Source organism: Rhincodon typus, chromosome 7 (genome assembly GCF_021869965.1).
Source record: "Rhincodon typus isolate 14 chromosome 7, sRhiTyp1.1, whole genome shotgun sequence".
Classification (NCBI taxonomy): domain Eukaryota; kingdom Metazoa; phylum Chordata; class Chondrichthyes; order Orectolobiformes; family Rhincodontidae; genus Rhincodon; species Rhincodon typus.
The window spans coordinates 56,316,543-56,335,965 of NC_063338.1; the positions used below are offsets into that span (position 1 = coordinate 56,316,543).

The 19,423-nt window shown below is 41.9% G+C and overlaps 1 protein-coding gene across 6 annotated transcripts in view; it reads right to left on the bottom strand.

The window, feature by feature from the left end:
* LOC109936409 (prolyl endopeptidase FAP-like) overlaps positions 1-19,423 on the bottom strand; it is a 76,802-nt gene that overhangs the window by 37,239 nt on the left and 20,140 nt on the right. For all 6 annotated transcript variants that reach the window (XM_048598801.1, XM_048598800.1, XM_048598799.1 and 3 more), the window contains 7 exons: positions 11,765-11,859; positions 8,312-8,386; positions 5,609-5,661; positions 5,430-5,502; positions 5,002-5,122; positions 2,583-2,737; positions 580-674 (listed from right to left, as the gene is read on the bottom strand). In XM_048598801.1, coding sequence (XP_048454758.1) covers positions 580-674; positions 2,583-2,737; positions 5,002-5,122; positions 5,430-5,502; positions 5,609-5,661; positions 8,312-8,386; positions 11,765-11,859 — 667 coding nt within the window. The remainder of the gene's footprint in view (positions 1-579; positions 675-2,582; positions 2,738-5,001; positions 5,123-5,429; positions 5,503-5,608; positions 5,662-8,311; positions 8,387-11,764; positions 11,860-19,423) is intronic.

Consider the following 19,423-nt stretch of genomic DNA (forward strand, 5'->3'; position numbering starts at 1 on the left):
TCAATGGTTTACGCAGCATTAACTGACTGGAGCACTCCTTCTGCTCCTCATTCAGCAAAAAGATTTGCCTCAGAATGGGCCAGCAGCTCTCTAGCCCTAGCAGCATCACTCCTGGGACTACCATAGGAGTTCGTTGTTGACTTCCATTTTGCTCCATCCTATTGCCAGCCAGAGTGGGAACAGAAAATTAACCCATTGCCTCTAGAAGGGTTCCCAGTACTGGAACAAAGAAAATTACAGCACAGGAACAGGCCCTTAGGCCCACCAAGCCTGCTAATGTGATGCTTGTTTCACAGTTACCTGATTTATCCATTTCTTGATTCTTGAATAGCAAAATTACATTGGTAACACTCAGTACGACTGGCACAAGATCTCTGATCAAGAAATATCACAAGGTGACGGCAAGGAGGAGTCAATGCAAGGAAATTTCATATGAGGACAATTTACAAGGAATCTAATGTGTTTGGCTGCCACATTCACCACAGTCAAATAGCTTTCTGACATTTGCTATGTAGGCTAATTTTAAAGAAAACTCACTTCTGAGAAACAATAGGGAGAGAGAGAGAAGTAGAGGTGTACCTTGAAAGAAATTCTTGTGGAGCTGCAAGTTCTTGATGGCTTGTATTTTCAACATTTACAACAAATAACCTCACAGTAGAAGCATTAGCACCAGCCTAATTTAAGGGAAAAATATTGTTTAGACAACAAATATTGTCCTAAATTTTACACATGCATGTCGGCAATGTAGTTCCTTGCTGTTCCTGGCACACGTTTAGAAAATATAGCCATTTTCTGCAATATAATAACTGTTAGAAACATTTTGCACAAATACCTTGTATTGCACAAATTTATATCCTAATTCAGTTTATGTCATGAAGAATGTTCCTCAATATGCATTTTATAAAGCATTTCTTTCTTAATTGACAGGACAAACCTACATCTTAAATTATTTGCAAAAATAAGGTTCAATATCAAAGGGGACAGAATTTTTTTGGATTGCAGCACCAGCAACTGGGGACTTTTGCTTACGGTTTCAAATTGGTCCCAATTCTGATCCATATTCTAGGTTGAGGCACATTATATGTACACACACATAGTTCACGTTAAGATTGCTCCCACAGGAGTGAGTCTGTTAAGTGTAAGTAAAGCATGCTGCAAAGGAAGGCACAGTGAGCAACCTTAAATGAGCAGTGTTCCCAAAGACCAAAACGAAGGCTCTCATTGAAAGGATGGAATTTTGTGGAGGTAAATGGTTCCTTGGCCACAGGCCTGAGAGTTGGCAATAGCTCCATGTCACCATTTTTCGAGAATTCCCAAGTATTGTGGTCGATGTGTCAGTCTAACAATTGACAGACCTGCAGCAGGCTTTGGCCCAGGATTAAGAATTGTGGGGTCAGAAGCATCCCTCACAGAGAGGTGGTGCCTGCTTTACTTAATGGTAACTATCATTGCTGGATCCCAGTCAAGAAGTAATAATGGGAGGAGCCTCAGACAAGGGCTGCAAACTCGGGCTCTCAGTGGCTCTGATTAGTTTTCAGCAGGCACTGAGTTGAATGAAAGATGACGGCTCTTCCCCACCAATCTTCCTCTTCCCAACATCCAGAATCGAAAGGCAATGCTGAAAGATCAGTGTGTTCTTCCCATGGATTAATTCCAGGATGGAGGCACTTACAGAGTCAAATTGAAAGTGTGGTGCTTGGTTATTCTCAGGCCTTCTCGCAACACATTTAATAGAGGTGGTTGCAAGGCAGTAGAATCCTCACCCGATTAAACGTCACCTCAGCCCCCATTTCCCATGATCAAGTTCACCATAGGAACAACAAAGCTTAAACTCAAAATCTTAGCTCGACTCAAGCCTTCTCAAAATAACTGTTCAGCGTTCAGTGGAAAGGGGGAGGCTGAATAGGCAGGGTTTATTTTCCCTGGAGCATCGGAAGCAGAGGGGGGACCTTATGGAAGTTTTATAAAACTTACATAGCATGAATAGTCAAGGTCTTTTCCCAAGGGTAAGAGAGTCCAAAACTAAAGGGCATAGGTTTAAGGTGAGACGGGCAAGATTTAAAAGGGCCCTAAGGGGCAACTTTTTCATGCAGAGGGTGGTGCATCTATGGAATGAGCTCCCAGAGGAAGTAGTGGTGGCTGGTCTAATAACATTTGAAAGGCAGCTGGATGGGTATATGAATAGGATGGGTATATGAATAGGAAGGGATATGGGCCAAAAGCTAGCAAATGGGACTAGATTAATTTAGTATATCTGGTTGGCATGGATGAGTTGGACCAAAGGTTCTGTTTTTGTGCCGTATATCTCTATGACTCTACTCCAAAACCTTTTCTCTCTACTGGAGGAGAAGGGTACAACCTCAAGTACTATCTGAATATAATGTGCTGTGAAAGGGTAGAGTTAGTTAATGAAGAGCCAGCAGATTCCCAGTTCCAGCTAGATGAGCAAAATACTAACAATACTAGATCTCACTGGCTAAACTCTCTGAAATTCCCCACCAGTGTTTGTGCCCAGGAGCATGGAGGGAATTTTTCTCCCTATTAAATGTAGCATTTAAATAAAATTTAAACAGAAACTGTACCTTTGGGTATGGAATCTGAATGGTTTCGGGATACTGTCCATCACCATAAAATGAATACTCTATAAGTGGAACATGTATATCATTGAATTCTCCATAGGCAAAAAATTTTCCGTTTGGTGACCACCATAGGGCATTATTTGAGGACAGCATTTCCTCTGTGGAAATGAAAAAGATAACTGTTTCCTGATCATTTTAACACTACAAAATCACCTCTGATGTCAGGACATATTTCAATCCTTTAAGAGCAACTGAAACTAAATATAGAACAGTAAGACACCTAGCTAACAGATCACTTCATAAGTGTAACCCTGAGCTTCAGATCATCTATCATTTTAATATTCCATCTTTGCTCCTGATTCTAGCATCTTTATTCTCAGCCTCTTGTAGTCTCCCAGTAAAGTTCAATATAAACTTCAGGAGCAGCACCTCAGCTCTTGATTCAACACTACATCCTGCAGGGAATGACAAAATGAAAATGTCACTGGACTTGTAATTCAAAGCCCCTGGCTAATGTTCTGGGACATGGCAGATGGTGAAACTTGAATTGAATAAAATCTAGAATTAAAAACTGGTGTAATGGTGACCACGTGTCAATTGTAAATCTGCCATCCTTATCTAATCTGGCCAACATGTGACTCCAGACCCACGGCAACTGTGATTGACACATTACTGCTATCTGATATGGTGCAGCAAGCCATTCAGTTGTGACAAAACTGCTACAAACTTTGATGAAAGAAATGAAAACTCTTTGTAGGTGTGCAGCAGTTCAAGATGACACTTCACCATGACCATCTTCAGGGCAGTTAGGGATAATCAATAAATATTGGCTAGCTAGAGATACCCATATCTTGTGAGCAAATTATGTTCAACAATTTCAGATTCTAACCTTTGCCTCATTTTCTTTTCTCCTTCATCTTTGTTGGTTTTGATTTTCCTTTCTCTTGTCATTCACACTGCTTCAGAAATATCTTTTGACTTTCTTTACTTGACCCATCTTTCCTATTGCTATTTTGCCCCACCTTCCCTTCTCCTTTCACTTTTTAGAAATCTGTTAGGTATCTTCACAGTTTTTTTATTATGGATTAACAGAGAAGGTTAAGATACCTAGTGTGGTTTATTTGGACAATGGAAAAGCATTTGCTAAAATGCCATATAACAAAGCTTGTTAGCAAAACTGAAGTCCATTGAATAAAAGAGACAGTGACAGAATGGACACAAAGTTGGCTAAATGACAGAAAATAGTGAGTAGTGGCAAATTAATTGATATTTCAAACTGGAGGAAAATATCAAGTGATTTTTCACAGGGAAAATCAGAGTTAACGTTTCAGGTCCAGTGACCCTTCCTCAGAACAGACCTGTTCTGAGGAAGGGTCACTGGACCCGAAATGTTAACTCTGACTTTTTCTTGACAAATGCTGCCAGACCTGCTGAGCTTTTCTAGCAACTTCTGTTTTTGTTCCTGATTTACAGCATCCACAGTTCTTTTGACTTTCTCCAGGGGTTGGTCTTCAAATTATTTTTATGGCAAAAAATGGAAGAAGTTGTGATTGTTTCTGTGGAAGTGAAAGCTAAGAACAGATGTGCTAAAAGTTTTCAAAATCCCGAGAGGTCCAGACAAAATTAGACTGGGAGAAACTGTTCCCACTCATAAAAAGGATCAAGAATGAGAGGGCACAGATTTAAAGTAAATTTGCAAAAAAAGCAAATGTGACGCTGGTGAAATGCTTTTTAACATACCGAATGTTTTGGGTTTGGATTGCATTGCCTGGAAGTATAGTAGAAGCAGGTTCCATCAAGACATTCAAGAGGCCATCAGAGGGTTATGTGAATAGAAATAACATGTAGGGTTATGGTGAAGAAGCAGGAGAGCGGTAGTAAGTCATAATGTTTGTTCATCAAGGCAGTGCAGACACAATGGATCAAATAACCTAGTCATGTTGCAAGGCTGGGAGGACATCAGATCCCAGTAGCTTAGAGGGTTGGGGGGAAAGCATTCTCATTACTTCTTACCCACAAGAATGCTGGAAAGGCAATTACTTGTTCCACGCAACAGAATCCACCTTCTTTATGATGCCATTTTGCAAGGCTTAGGAAAACTAGCCAAACAGTGTTAATGCTCCAAACAAACAAAACTAAACAAGGCATCTGTGTACAGAGTGCATTGATTAACAATAAATTCTCCTTTCCCATTGACCCAAAGGTTTGGAGATGATAAGTAGTACCCATGTTCCAGGATGGACCATAACCTAATCAATCAATAGAAGTGAAAAAAAGTGAAGAGAAAGGAGGAGGAAACTTTTGGCAAGGCAAGCAAAAATGTTGTAGGGAAATGAATATCTTCTTCAGAAAGTTACTTCTACTTTATGAGCAAAATAGTGTATATCCACATACATTATACTTTTCATAAACATTCATTTACCCTCATAAATCCAATCAGGTATCCCATTGTAGATTTCATTTTTCTTTCCATTGGTTGTTATATTTATAGAAGAGCTTGTGGGATCAGTCTTAAGATAAATATTGTAATTCCAAACGTAGACCTAAAGGTGGGAAAAGAGCCATATTAAAAAGCTATTAAGTTGTCAATACTTAAGTGATGAATAATGAACAAATCTACCATTATTCTAGCTTCTGTTCCAAAAATCCAGAAATAAAACCAGAAGTGGAAACTTCTGTGAAAATTTAGTAAATAATTACAAATTTGATTTTAAAAAACAATAATATATTATGAAATGTTTGCATTAAAATTATTCTGTACTATTCATTATTCTTCATGCTCGATTTGAAATGTAATGAAAGATCAACACATTCAATTTTGAGAAACACAGTTAAATATATTTAACTAACCAAGGTATGACCCACTGGGGCCCATGCGATGTACTGGATTTGCTGGGGCAGATTTGTGTTGGCCACGAACTGTCTACAGAGGAAAATATTTTAAAAATAGAGAAAAAAAAAGATTTTGTATTAAGTACAAATAACAACAAAGAAAACATGCTCAGTATCTTCATCCAAAAGTTACCAACCTGGATTTTAAATCATAAATAGAATATGAGGCTGTAAAAGAATGTCTCCATAGCTGTGAAGAAATCAAGAGAAAGTTCGAGTAAACAACAATGTTTTTTGTACAGGACTAATAATGTAGTAAAACATTTTAAGACAGTTCACAAGAGTTTAATCAAACAAAGGTTTACGTTGAGCCAAAAAAGATGTTAGAACTGGTTGCTAAATGTTTGATTAAAGGCAAAAGGTTTTAAGGACCATGTTAGAGGAGAGGGAGAGGTGGAAAAGCTAAGAGGTTGACGGGAAGAATCCAGCCCTGAACCTTTAGGGCTGAAGGCACAGCTATCAATAGTGGGTGCAGTGGGGGAACACATGGGCTACTGCTGGAGGAATGCAGAGTGATTAGAACTTGTAAGGTTGAAGAAAATTGCACAGACAGGGAGAGGCAAGAACAAGAAGCGATTTGAAGATGAAAGTGATAATTTAAATGGAAAAAACATACAGAAATTAAATGTTCCAATAGACTAGGGCTCAATATAGATCAATTACCCTAAGGGTGATGGGTAAACAGAATATGGTGCAATCTCGGATAGGGGCTATGAGTTTTTAATGTGTACAAGTTTAGGGAGAATAGAAAACAGAAGGCCAGCCAGAAGAACATCGGAATAGTTGAATCATGAAGTATCACAAATGGGGATGATCGGTTTGATGGAGATAGGTGACATTACGAAGTTGCTATTAAGTTACCTTTGTGTTGGAATGAATACAGAGTAGGAAGTTCAACTCAGGATCAAATAGAATGCTGAGTCTGCGAGCAGTCTGGTTCAGTCTGAGACAGTGATCAGGGAGGGGGTTGTAATTAGTGGCAAGGCAATGGAGTTTGTGGTGAGTGCTGAAGATAACGATTTGTCTTTACAATGTCAAACTAGGGGCCCCTTTCCATGCTGTAATGCTCTATGAGGAATTGGGTATCGAATATGTGTAGGACAAATTTCCAAATCAAATTGCTCAGAAACAGTATGTAGGTAAGAAATAGGAGGCTGGCAATGAAATCTCTTTACAGAACTTGAAGTGCAGAAGTCAGAAGAGTAACAATTTCAGGAGATACTGTGGCTGTGACAGAGTATGTTCCAGTAAAACCTGGTGAGAGCAGTCATGGTCAGCTGGACAGAGAGGTTTGGGGGGATGATGTTGTCAATCATGTTAAAACCTGCAGACTGGTCAAGAAGAATGAGCAGAGACAGGACACTGACGTTTTAATCAAAGCAAATGTAGGTATGATTCAATGCTATAGCTCAAGTAGAAAAAAGATAGGAAATGTTCAAATACGGATTTGCTAGAAAGGTGGATATAGATTTGGGAGGCCACAACACACTCAACAGCTATGAAAAGGATGTGGGGATTTGAAACAGGATGGCAAATTTCAAGCAGCACGACCAAGGATGAATTTGAAGTGCGGGTTCGGGAGGTCGGTTTTGGTGGAAGGGAATGATGAAGGCAGATTTTAAAAAAAGACAGGACAGTTCCCTAAGAGAGGGAAGCATTTCCTTCCTTCATCGTGCTACATGATAATGCAAATTGAATGGTAAGTCAATTTAGGACTAGGGGAAGGGAGCAAGAAGAGGTGGATCTCAGATCAGATAAACTGTGAGATGGCACAACAGCAGATAGAAAAGAAACTCATAAAAGAAATATGAATGACTTAGCTGAAGCACAAAGATCAATACAGAAAAAAACTATCCAACCACAAGAAGCAGGCATTCAAATTTCTTAAATATCCCAGTCAGTTCATATTATACCAATATGGGAATATAATTTTTAATGCAAGCAGCTATGCCACCTCATGGCATATAATACATGTAACAAGAACTGGCTTATGGAAGAAACATGTCGTGAAATGAATTAATATGAAAGCTGGTCTAAAAGTGTTGAAAATTTATCCTAAACAGAGGTACAATGGATGTATTGAATTTTTCTTTTGTAAGGGGTTGGCAATGCACTGTTCCACTATTTTCTTTCTGCAAATACATTCTACAACCTTCATTTTCTATTCAAATGCCAGTATTTATTGGAGTCAATGGGCTCTTAGGCCATAGTCTGCCTTCCTGATAAGGGTTTAATAGCACGAAGTGAACTCCCATTCCTCTTGATGGTGACTCTGCTGGGAAGTGTCCTACTTTGGCACTTACTCTATTTTTCCTGTTTGCTGTCAGCGGCTACTTTCCCATGAGGTGATTTACATTTTCACCCAAATCCTGGACTAAACTCAGACGTGCATGGCAATAAGATGATGTGCAGTCTTTCTTTAAAATTCAACTAATAATGGACCCTATATTAGAAGATTACAGCGATTACAGAAATCTGACATCTACTTAAATCTTTTTTGAGAAAAATGTTGATACAGAGTCTGTTTCTTGCATAATTTCATTCGAGATAAAATATTAAGTTAATCAGTAAATTCCAGGACGAAATATAAAATGTCACAACAAAATTAAAAGGTATGTTTGTCAAGAATTAAAACTCTTCATGATGACAATGTTAATAATGGAGGTATTATTTGAAAGATCACAGGGATACAGAGGTTGTGTCATAGCCCCGTCTTACCATGAAAGGTTCCTCTAAAAACAAACCTTTCCACATTTGCAAATGATTCTCGAATAGGAGGCCTGATGCATTGTTATTTTACTTTGACAATAACAATAATAAGGATTGCTTAAATATCTTACCTTTGAATAATTGCTTTCCAGAAGAGCATAATTTCCATTAGCTGAAACAGTATAATAACCAGCTTGGACCTCATCCTGTAAATTGAAGGTAAAAGCAAAATTAATACTCAAGAAACTTACCTCGTCTTTTATTTTTGTAACTCCTTTATTTCTTTAATACAGTCCACAAAGATCTTAGACATTGTGAGTGAACAGATCTTCAGTACATTATAAAACCAATGTAATCAGAAACTAAAAAAAAAATTGTCTATCTTCCCATTAGCAACTCATCACATATACTTATGGTCACATATGATCATTTCAGTTCAGATAATTCAATCCAATACCTAGACAGTTTGATACCTTCAACAAAATATGATATTTCCCTAGCACTTTTAATTTAATAAAACAACTCAAGCTGCTTTCAAGGGGCAGCATTCAACACATTTTGGCAGATGACCAAAAGCTACTTGGCTAGAAAGGAATGTTTTAAGCAGTGTTTGAAAGAGAGGTGGAGTGGTTTCAGAAGGGAATGCCAAACTTCAGGCTGTGACAGCTGAAGACACATACATCAAGAGTGGAGTGAACTAAAGGTGTGTTTGCACTGGGGTGGGGTTGGAGGGAGGATGTTTGTTCAAATTACAGAGAGGTTTGAGTAAGCACAACTATACCATCATTGTAGAGTGCTACAGGCTAGCTTGCCACTTGCAAATAACCATTGCCCTGCTGTGGTAAAAGCAGATTAGGGCTGTTTCTTTAATCATACCTATTAATATTTGTCACCTGTTATTCAAACAGAACTGTCATTGATGATTGATTTGATTGAGTTTATTGTCATGTGCATCGAAATACAGTGAAAAGCTATGTTCACAAGTGGTACAAGCGGATCACAGCAAGCAAAGGATGTATGGATCAAAATGACTTAGAGACAAAAATGTTACATTGCAGTTTACAATATTTGAGGTTAGAGTCCATTCAACAGTCTGATAACAGCCGGAAAGAAGCTGTTCCTGAACCTACTTGTGCGTGTGTTCAGGCTTCTGTATCTTCTCCCTGACGGAAGAGGCTGTAGGAGGTCATTGCCAGGTCTTTGATGGGTCTGTAATGATGTTGGCCGCCTTTATGCAGCAGTGAGCTGTGTAAATTGAGTCAATGGATGGAAGGCTGGCTTTCATGATGGTCTGGGCTGTGCACAACACCTTGTGCAGTTTCTTACTGTCCTGGGCAGAGCAGTTGCTATATCAGGCTGTTATGCACCCGGACAGCATGTTTTCAGTGGTGCATCTACAGAAGTTAGTGAGGGACCTTATGAACATGCCAAATTTCCTGAGCCGCCTGAAGAAGCAGAGGCGTTGCTCTGCCTTCTTGACTGTTTCATCTATGTGGGAAGTCCAGGACATGTCGTCGGTTATGTCACTCTGAGGAACTTGATGCTCTTTGCTCTCTCAACCTCAGTTCTGTTATTGTAGACGGGCGTGTGTTCTCCTTCTTTCTTTCTGAAGACAATGATCAGTTCTTCAGTTTTTCCAATGTTGAGAGACAAATGTTTTCATTGCACCACGTCACCGAGCCCTCTATCTCCCTTCTGTATTTTGACTCATCATTGTTAGACATCCATCCCACTATGGTAGTGTTGTCAGTGAACTCGTAGATGCTGTGCGTTCGGAATTTGGCAACACAGTCGTCAGTGTACAGGGACTACACTAAGGGGCTGAGGACGCATCCTTGGGGGGCTCCAATGTGTTGAGGGTTATTGTGGAGGAGGTGCAGTTACCTATCCTCACTGATTGTGGCCTATGGGTCAGAAAGCTGAGGATCCAATTGCAGAGGGTAGAGCTTAGACCAATGTCATGGAGTTTTGAGATCAGTGTGGAGGTAATAATGGTGTTGAAGGCAGAGCTGTAGTCAATGAGTAGGAGTCTGACGTAGGTGTCTTTGTTGTCCAGATGTTCCAGGGATGAGTGCTGGACTAAGGATATGGCATCCTCTGTGGATCTGTTATGTCAGTAGGCAAACTGTAGAGGATGGAGGCAGGCTGGGAGACTGGAACTGATGTGGGCCATGACCAGCCTCTCGAAGCACTTCATGATTATTGAAGTCAGAGACACTGGGCAGTAGTCATTAAGGCACACTGCATGTGTTTTCTTGGGTCGGGGATGATGGTGATCTTCTTGAAGCAAGTGGGGACTTCTTAAAACAGGTAGGGACTGCGGCTTGTAGGAGGGAGAGGTTGAAGATGTCAGTGAATACCTCCACCAGTTGGTCCACACAGGATCTGAGTGCTCGGCCGGGGACACCGTCCGGACCCGTCACTTTCCTTGGGTTGACTCCCAGGAAGATCGATCTGACTTCTGAAGCTGTGACAGAGGGAACAGGTGGGGCTGTTGGGTCAGGTGTCGCCACGCTGATGGCATTCTGCTCAAACTGAGCGTAGAAAGCATTGAGTATGTCAGGGAGGGACGTGTCATTATCCGCTATCATACACTGTTTCATTTTGTATCCCATGGTGCAATGAAAACATTTGTCTCTCAACATCGGCAAAAGTAAACATGAGTCTGTTTGGTAGGTCTGGGCCTCTAACTTGGTCCGGTACTGTCTCTTGGCCTCTCTGATGGCTTTGTGGAGGTCATATCTGGATTTTCTGTATTAGCCCAGGTCACCCAACTTGAATACTGCACTTCTGGTCTTCAGTTGGGAGTGGATTTCCTGGTTCATCCAAGGTTTATGATTGGGGAACACTCAAGACTGACTTCTTTGGTACACAGTCCTCCATGCATTCGCTAATGAAGTCCGTGACGGTGATGGCACATTTGTCTAGGTTTTCTGCTGAACACTTGAACATGGTCCAGTACACCAAGTCCAAGCAGTCCTGGAGACAATCTTCCACTGCCTTGGGCCAGCACAGTACTTCTTTTCATGAAGGATTCTCCCATTTCAGCTTCTGCTTGTAAGCTGGGAGGAGGAACACAGCGCCATGGTCGGATTTTCCGAAGTGTGGATGGGGATTGAGCAGTAGGCATCTTTGATGGTTGTGTTAGTGGTGGTCCAGAATGTTCGGTCCCCTGGTGGGGCAGGAGGTGCGTTGGTGGTATTGTGGCATCACCTGCTTGAGGTTGGCTTGGTTGATGAGATCTTGATGAGATTCATTCTTTACTTCTTTAGTCAACCATTTATGGCTTTTTTTGCCCATTTTATTGAAATGCATAGACAATATTGATAAACTGTACTGATTTCTCCATTCAACAATCTTGCAAGATGTTTTTACATTTGTTGGTTCTACTCTTATGTTTCATTAAATTTCAGTCTATATAATGATGACACTTTTACGTTGTTTAAATTAATTACCCATGTTTGCAACTTTACTTTGCTAGAATTGGTTTGATGCAAATTTCATGACAAATGTCATTGGTAAAGTATCAGTGCTAGGACATAGGGTTCTTAACCTTTAAAGTATAAAATAAGGAAGGTACTTACAAATGTGGTGTTAGATATAACGTTACTTGTTTTCCCTGTTTCAATATTAATGCGGATAACATTTCCTTCTTTGCTTTTATGTAAATATTCATTCTCTGAAAATAATAACAAAGCAATGTAAATTTTCTGTTGCATATATTAACTTGTAAAGACAATGGATGGAATTTTCCCAAATGTAGTTAGTGTCTTGTCGAGTGAGATTCATGGTTGCCAGTCAGCCTGGGTAGCACCATCACTGACACATCTCTGCAGCCGGATGGGGAGGAAATGCCCCAGTTCCCTGGCACTCAGAGGATTGCTGGAGATCAGGCACCAAGGATAATCCCACAATTGCAGCTATTGATAACTTTGTTCAAATGCATAGACAGACATGGGAACAGCAGACAGATTGATCAGATTCATTCCATAAACTGGATTGAAGGTTGGAGGGGTCCACTAACATTATCAGCAGCATGCTAGCTCTAACATTTGTGCATCTGGCAGTCTCCATGAGCAGGGTGGTTCTGACATGTACTCTAGGTGTTCGGCATTAATAGCAAGGAGAAACAGGCATGGGGAATCTCACCATCAATCCATGTGCTCCTTCCTCTCAGGGAGACAGGATCTGATCAACCACATCTCCCAGACAAACAGGATCAACTACAGAGCAGCTCCATCCAGCCCAGATGAAATGGGAACTGCACTTAGAGGGACAGAGAGACAGAGGAAGGAAGAAACTAATGAGGCACACAGGTGGCACTAGTGACATATTATTTGAAATTTTCATTTTTAAATTATATCTTCACATGTAATGATTAAATGTCTGCTGTAGTGTAATTTTCACTGTTGGACCATGTGTTCGTGATGAGCAGCACCTCTAGACATCCCCAGGATGAAATGAGTTGTAATCACAAAGCTTTGCTCATCTCTCACAAGCAACTGACTCTTCAATTACAGATAGTCTCAGACATCACAGATCTTGGAAATGTAATATTGTTGACCACAGACAAGGCATTGCATTTATAGATGGACAACATTGAGGCTAAACAGCGTCCAGAGATTGTTCTAGAGCTTGGTCTACATGCATCGTGCCACACTTACATCCACTTGTGAGTGAGAGGAAGGAATCAGTGATTACTCTACACCTCTGAAGGGAACGGTTCATTCTATCAGCTTTTCAAGCGTGTACGCTGTCAATGAGGCTGTCCAAACATATGTTCATTTGTCCAGTCTTTCTCTTAGCACACTATGCTGCTGAGCCCTGTATCTAAGGAAGGATGCATTGGCCTTGGAAGGTATCCAGTGGAGGTTTAGGAGGATGATCCTGGGAATAAACAGCTTAAGATTTCTGCAGTAGTTGAGGATTCTGGGTATGTATTTGACGGTGTTCAGAAGGATGCGGGGGATTTCATTGAAACCTACAGAATACTGAAAGGTCTGGATGGAGTGGATATGGAGAAGATGTTTCCACTAGGAGAAAAGATTTAGAACTGAGATGAGGAGTAATTTCTTTCAGCCAGAGGGTGGGAAAATTGTGGAACTCATAGTTTCAGAAGTCTGTGGAGGCCTCCTCATCGAGTGGGTTGTGGGAAAAAGGCAGGAGAATAGGGTTGAGAAACATATCAGTCATGATCAAATGGTGGAGAAGATTCAATAAGCCGAATTTCCTAATTCTGCTCCTATAGTTTATGGTCTTACGAGTAAAGTCGTACAAAGCACTGCTTCCTGCTGGTTCAACACAGTCCTTGAGGATTTCAAGCATTTCAAGGCAACTTAACAGTTTATGTGAACTCTAAAACATTTCAGAAGGATGATCAGTGTTGGAAGTATCAGAAGAAGGTTCCTCAGACTTCTTCTCAATCTCCCGGCTAATAAAACAGACTTTACTTTACAATACTCGGATCTGATATGCTGCTCAAAGTCTTAAGAGCTACATAACCTTAGTGCCATGCTATACTGGTTCACCGACAGCTGCTTTTCCCCCTAATGGTCAGTGGAAAAATAATGTATAGACACTTGAAAGTGGATCACCCGAAAGTATCAAGCATATGGGTAGATCAATAATGAAGTATGCATTCAGTAACACAAAAGGTCATGGACAGCAAAAGGAACAAGGTTTTCCTGTCCTTTATACTAAGCAGGGGCTACTTATCAGATTACTAAAGAACCTTAACAAACTAAATGAAATCCAAACCAGCTCATTCATTTTGGAAGCAGGTCTCCATCAGATTATCCCTAGTTCTTGGTTTCAACAATGCTCTGCTCTGACATGCTGTCCTGGCCAGCCATCCTCATCAATGTCCTGATCCTCATCTTCATCCTCAGGAGACTGCTGTTGACTCCTTATTCTGTCTACATGCAGGACACAGTTCTTTTGTCCACTCCAGTTGTGTAAAGCACAGCATGTCACAGTCATAATGCAGTATGGAGCTGGAAGAACAGCATCAGAGGAGCTAGAACGTTGATGTTGCGGGTCGAGACCCTGCTTCAGAAATGGGGGAGGGGGAAGGGAGTTCAGAAATAAATAGAGAGAGGAGGGATGGGGTTGGGAAGGTAGATGGGATGGTGATAGGTGAGTGCAGGTAGGGAGTGGTGGGAGTTGGTCAGTGAGGTGGGTGGGGTGGATAGGTGGGAGAGAAGATGGACAGGCTGTGTCAGGTTAAGGAGGCAGGGATCAAAGGGAAGGGTGGTCATGGGATGAGGTCGGGGATGGGGAGATTTTAAAACTGGTGAATTCCATGTTTAGGCCATCGGGCTATAGGCTCCCGAGGCGGAATATGAGGTGTTGCTCCTCCAGTTTGCAGGGGGTGTCATTGTGACACTGGAGGAGGCCCAGAACGGACATGTCGCCCAGGGAGTGCTCTACCAAACGGCCTCTGAGTCTACGCTTGGTCTCACTGATGTAGAGGAGGCCACATCGGGAGCAGCGGATACAGCAGACCAAGTTGACAGATGTGCAGGTGAACCCTTGTCTGATACGAAAGGTTTGTTTTGTGCCTCTTCTGCTGTTACACTGGTACTATCTCCCACCTCTTCCCCACTACATTGATGACTGTATCGGCACTGCCTCGTGCTCTCAGGAGGAGCTTGAACAGTTCATCAACTTTAATAATACCTTTCACCCCAATCTCAAATTCACCTGGACCATCTCCAATACCTCCCTCTCCTTCCTGGACCTCTCTATCTCCATCTCTGGTGACTACCTCAAAATTGACATCTGTTTCAAGCCCACCGACTCCCATAGCTACTAGACACACCTCCTTTCACCCACCTTCCTGCAAGAATGCAATCACTTAGTCCCGATTCCTCCGCCACTTCTGCTCCCAAGTTGGGGTGTTCCACTCCTGCACATCCCAGATGTCCTTCTATTTCAAGGACCACAACCTCCCCCCTCCAGTGATTGAAAATGCCCTCAACCACATCTCTTGCATTTCCCGCACTTCTGCCCTCACATCCCCTCCCTCCAAGAAAAATAAAGAGAGAATCCCCCTTATCCTCACATATCACCCCACCAACCTCTGCATCCAGCGTATCATTCTCCTCCACTTCTGCCACCTACAATCCAACCCCACGACCAAAGAGATATTTCCCTCCCCACCCCTATTTGCCTTTCATAGGGACCGCTCTCTCTGCAACTACCTCGTCTGCTCCACACTCCCCACTAACCCCACCAACCCGGCACCTTTCCCTGCAACCGCAGGAAGTGCTACACCTGCCCTTACACCTCCCCTCACCTCCATTCAAGGCACAAAACAAACCTTTCATATCAGAGAGGGATTCTCCTGCACATCCGTCAACTTGGTCTACTGTATCCACTGCTCCTGATGTGGCCTCCTCTACATCGGTGAGACCAAGTGCAGATTCAGTGACCGTTTTGTAGAGCACCTGCGCTCCGTACGCAACAAACACCACCACCTTCCGGTCGCCAACCATTTTAACAACCTCTCCCACTCCCTGGGTGACATGTCCATCCTGGGCCTCCTCCAGCGCCACAATGACACCACCCACAAACTGGAGGAGCAGCACCTCATATTCCGCCTTGAGAGCCTCCCAAGGCCTAAACATGAATTTCACCAGTTTTAAAATCTCCTCACACCCACCCCGCGCTCCCTCCCCGGCCTCATCCCATGACCAACCCTCCCTCTCATCCCCGGCTCCTTGACCTGACACAACTTGTCCACCTTCTCTCCCACCCATCTGCCCGTCCCACCTCACTGACCAATCCCGATCACTGCCTACCTGCACTCACCTATCACCATCCCACCTGCCTTCCCCAGCCTCACCCCTCCTCTCTCTGTTCATTTCAGAGCTCCCTTCCCGCTCCCCCATTTCTGAAGAAGGTTCTCAACCTGAAACATCAACTTTCCCGCTCCTCTGATGCTGCCTGGCATGCTGTGTTCCTTCAGCTCCACACTGTGTTACCTCAGCATCTACAATTCTTGCTACCTCTGTATGTCACAGTCATGTCGCACACTCTTCCTTGGCTGTACTGCAAGGCTCTGGCTGGAGCAGTCCAGGCATCAAAGCACATCTTGAGGAAGTCTACAGTCCACATTGGCATCAGTGGAAGTATGAACAAAATTGTATCTTCATTCTATGAGAGTCTGAGGGATTGACAAAGGTGTCATAAACCATGTATCCTTTATCTCCCAAACGCCAAGGATTGTAGAAGGATAAGGGACCTCTACAGCAGCAGCCCGGATGTTTTGCCCAGACCTCCAAGATTTTCCATTGATTATCACATGTAATTTGAACATTGATGGAGTTGAAGCGTTTCCTGTTGATAACACCTGCAGGTTGGTGTTAGGGTATATTTGGTGTTCGGGTATTCCCACTGAACCTGAACTTTTGATTTAAGTCAAAAATGGAGTAATGAAGGTCACGTAACCTGTTTTGCGTGTTACTGATCGCAAACAAAGTTGGTTTGGTTGCTAAAGGTTTGGCAAGGGCGAGGTGGAGTTGGGGAGCTTGCTGGCAAGGTTCTTTTACTGAGAAGAAGTTGCAAAACAATAGCCAAAGTAGTTGTGACAACAAACGGACTTATATTGCGCAAATTTTGCTCCTGATTTGGGAGTGCAGAATGAACAGTCGGGAAAATATCTGACTCCACAAAACTAATTTGGGTAAAAAGCAGTTTGAAACTGAAGTCAGACTGACACTGTACTGATTCTGGAGCAGTCAACCACAGGGGTTTGTGGGTGTTAATGTGGGCTTTTCAAAAGGCTGCAGTTGTATTAAAAACACTGAACACAACATTGAAACTCAGTGAAATTTCTGTTAATAGTGCTTCCAATTGCCAGCAACAGCATTGCTCAACGTTTTTCTCAAACTTCGGCGATATCTTCCCCAACCTGAGGTAGACTAGGCACTTTTTAGGACCAAGAGTGATACTTAGGGCCATTAATGAGTTTGCTTGATACACAGTAAGAAATGATCTGACCACGGTATCCATTATCCTACAGGACAGTTATGAATTTCAATGCCGATTTGACACTAGATGTATAGGCCGTATATCCCAAAAACTCCAGGATCGTACCAAACTGCACATCTCTTGTACTGTTCTCAACACCTAAGGTATTAATTGTCCCCAACCCACCCACACTTGCAGTGTCCAACATTAGATGTTGCTTTGCAACTGGACTGGATTTACTAAATAATCCCAAATTTGTGAAGAATTACACTGACAATTTATCATAGTCAGTCAGGTTCACCGTGTCAGTACTTCAAAGTATTGGAAATATATTAATTTTTTTTGCAAATGGAAATAATACATTATGGTTTTTATCAATTCAACAAGACAGTGACAGCCATTCGAAAGTTCATTTTTCAATGCAATGTCTGACCAGAGTCAACTTGCCTGTTTAAAAAAATAAACAGCATTTGGCAGTTAACTGTCGGTCATCATTAACTGGTATGGTATTCATTGCAACACCTCAGGTCCATTTGTTCACCTATCAACAGTGTCCTCTCATGCATTATAAAATGTTGACTTCCCTTCAAATTGGGATTTCTTGAGAAATGTCCTGTTCAGTCTTACATGAAAAGTTTTGCTCTTTTTTCAGCAATATGCAAACTTTTGTTCATGGCCTTTATTGTACGATTCTAACCGAGGATGTCTTGATGGGGAATGTGAATTGGACAGGACAGTGGTGGATAGCGGAACCATATGGGGATGGACAAGTTGTGGAAGTAGGATTCTTTAAAATTGCATGGTCACAGTGTCTCCCCTTTCAGTCTCTTTTTTCAGACCCGGCCCCCTCTCTTTCTCCTTCTTGATCATGTTTCAAACCAAAAGGCACTACAACAATTGTCTCTTATCCTGGGTTAATCTTGACTCTTCCTTGGCTCTATTTGCAAACTGTCAAGAAACATGTCAGAATCCAGCATGTAGCTTCCATCAACTGTGTCAAAGAAAGATTTACAGAAAAAAACACCTCCCATGCAACTTGTGGAGTGACTTTTTGATTAGCATAGATTCAGGTACCTTTGACAGGTGTACATAAGGTCTTTGTTACGGGATTTATTAATTCATGGGTTGAGTCTACATGATGCAAGTTTCCAATCCTGGAATGACATCAGCAGATTTGGCTATGTGATGTCAGGATAGCATCCTTTGAAGCTCATCCAGAATGTATTGGGGTTGTTGCATGTGCACCATTTTACAGCAGCAACACCAGTTAAGAAGGGGTCAGTGGTTTGTGAGGAAGGGTCACCAGACCCGAAATGTTAACTCTGATTTTTTTCTTCACAGATGCTGCCAGACATGCTGAGCTTTTCTAGCAACTTCTGTTTTTGTTTGTTGCACCTATAAATCCACGTGGTTTGTATGCACATGCCAGCAAATCCATTGCTTTATATTTCATTTATGAAAGATTTTATCTCATAAGGAATTGGGTCCAAATTATTTTGAGTTTGTATGAATTTGTAGTCAGCTCTTTGTGACTGGTTCGGATCTGTCAAGGCTGAGCAAACTGGGCCAGACACTGACATCTGCACACACACAAAACACGCAGCTTCTGCATCTTCCAACTGAGCACAGACTAGAGACTGAATTGGCACTTTCAGAATCTGTTTATCACATTAGCACACCATGGCAGAAATGTAAACACAATGCAATCAATAAGTATTATCAATCCCTTTTGTGTCCAGTTATTTATGTGGCTCTTATTGAAAACCTTAAAATAAGGAGCCAACCTTTTGGCATGAACAATTCCACTAAATGTATTCAAGGTTACAGCATTAGAATAGGTTCTGTTCTCAGATCAATATCAAGAACGTACTATGTGCTTTTGGCAGACAAAAATTTTAAGCCAGTTAACTGCAAATCATGAAAAGCTTATCGCGCAGAAAAAATAACTACCTGACCCATAACGTGTATGCCAACCGAACAATGAGCCACTCAGTTTAATCCCACTTTACTGCATATTTTCCATAGCCCTGTGGGTTACAGTGCTTGAAATGCATACCCAGACAACTTTTAAAAGAGACAACAAGGTGCAGGGCTGGATGAACACAGCAGGCCAAGCAGCATCATAGGAGCAGAGAGGCTGACGTTTCGGGCCTAGACCCTTCATCAGAAAAGGGGGAGGGGAAGGGGGTTTTGAAATAAATAGGGAGAGAGTGGGAGGCGGATAGAAGAGGGATAGAGGAGAGGATAGGTGGAGAGGAAACAAACAGGTC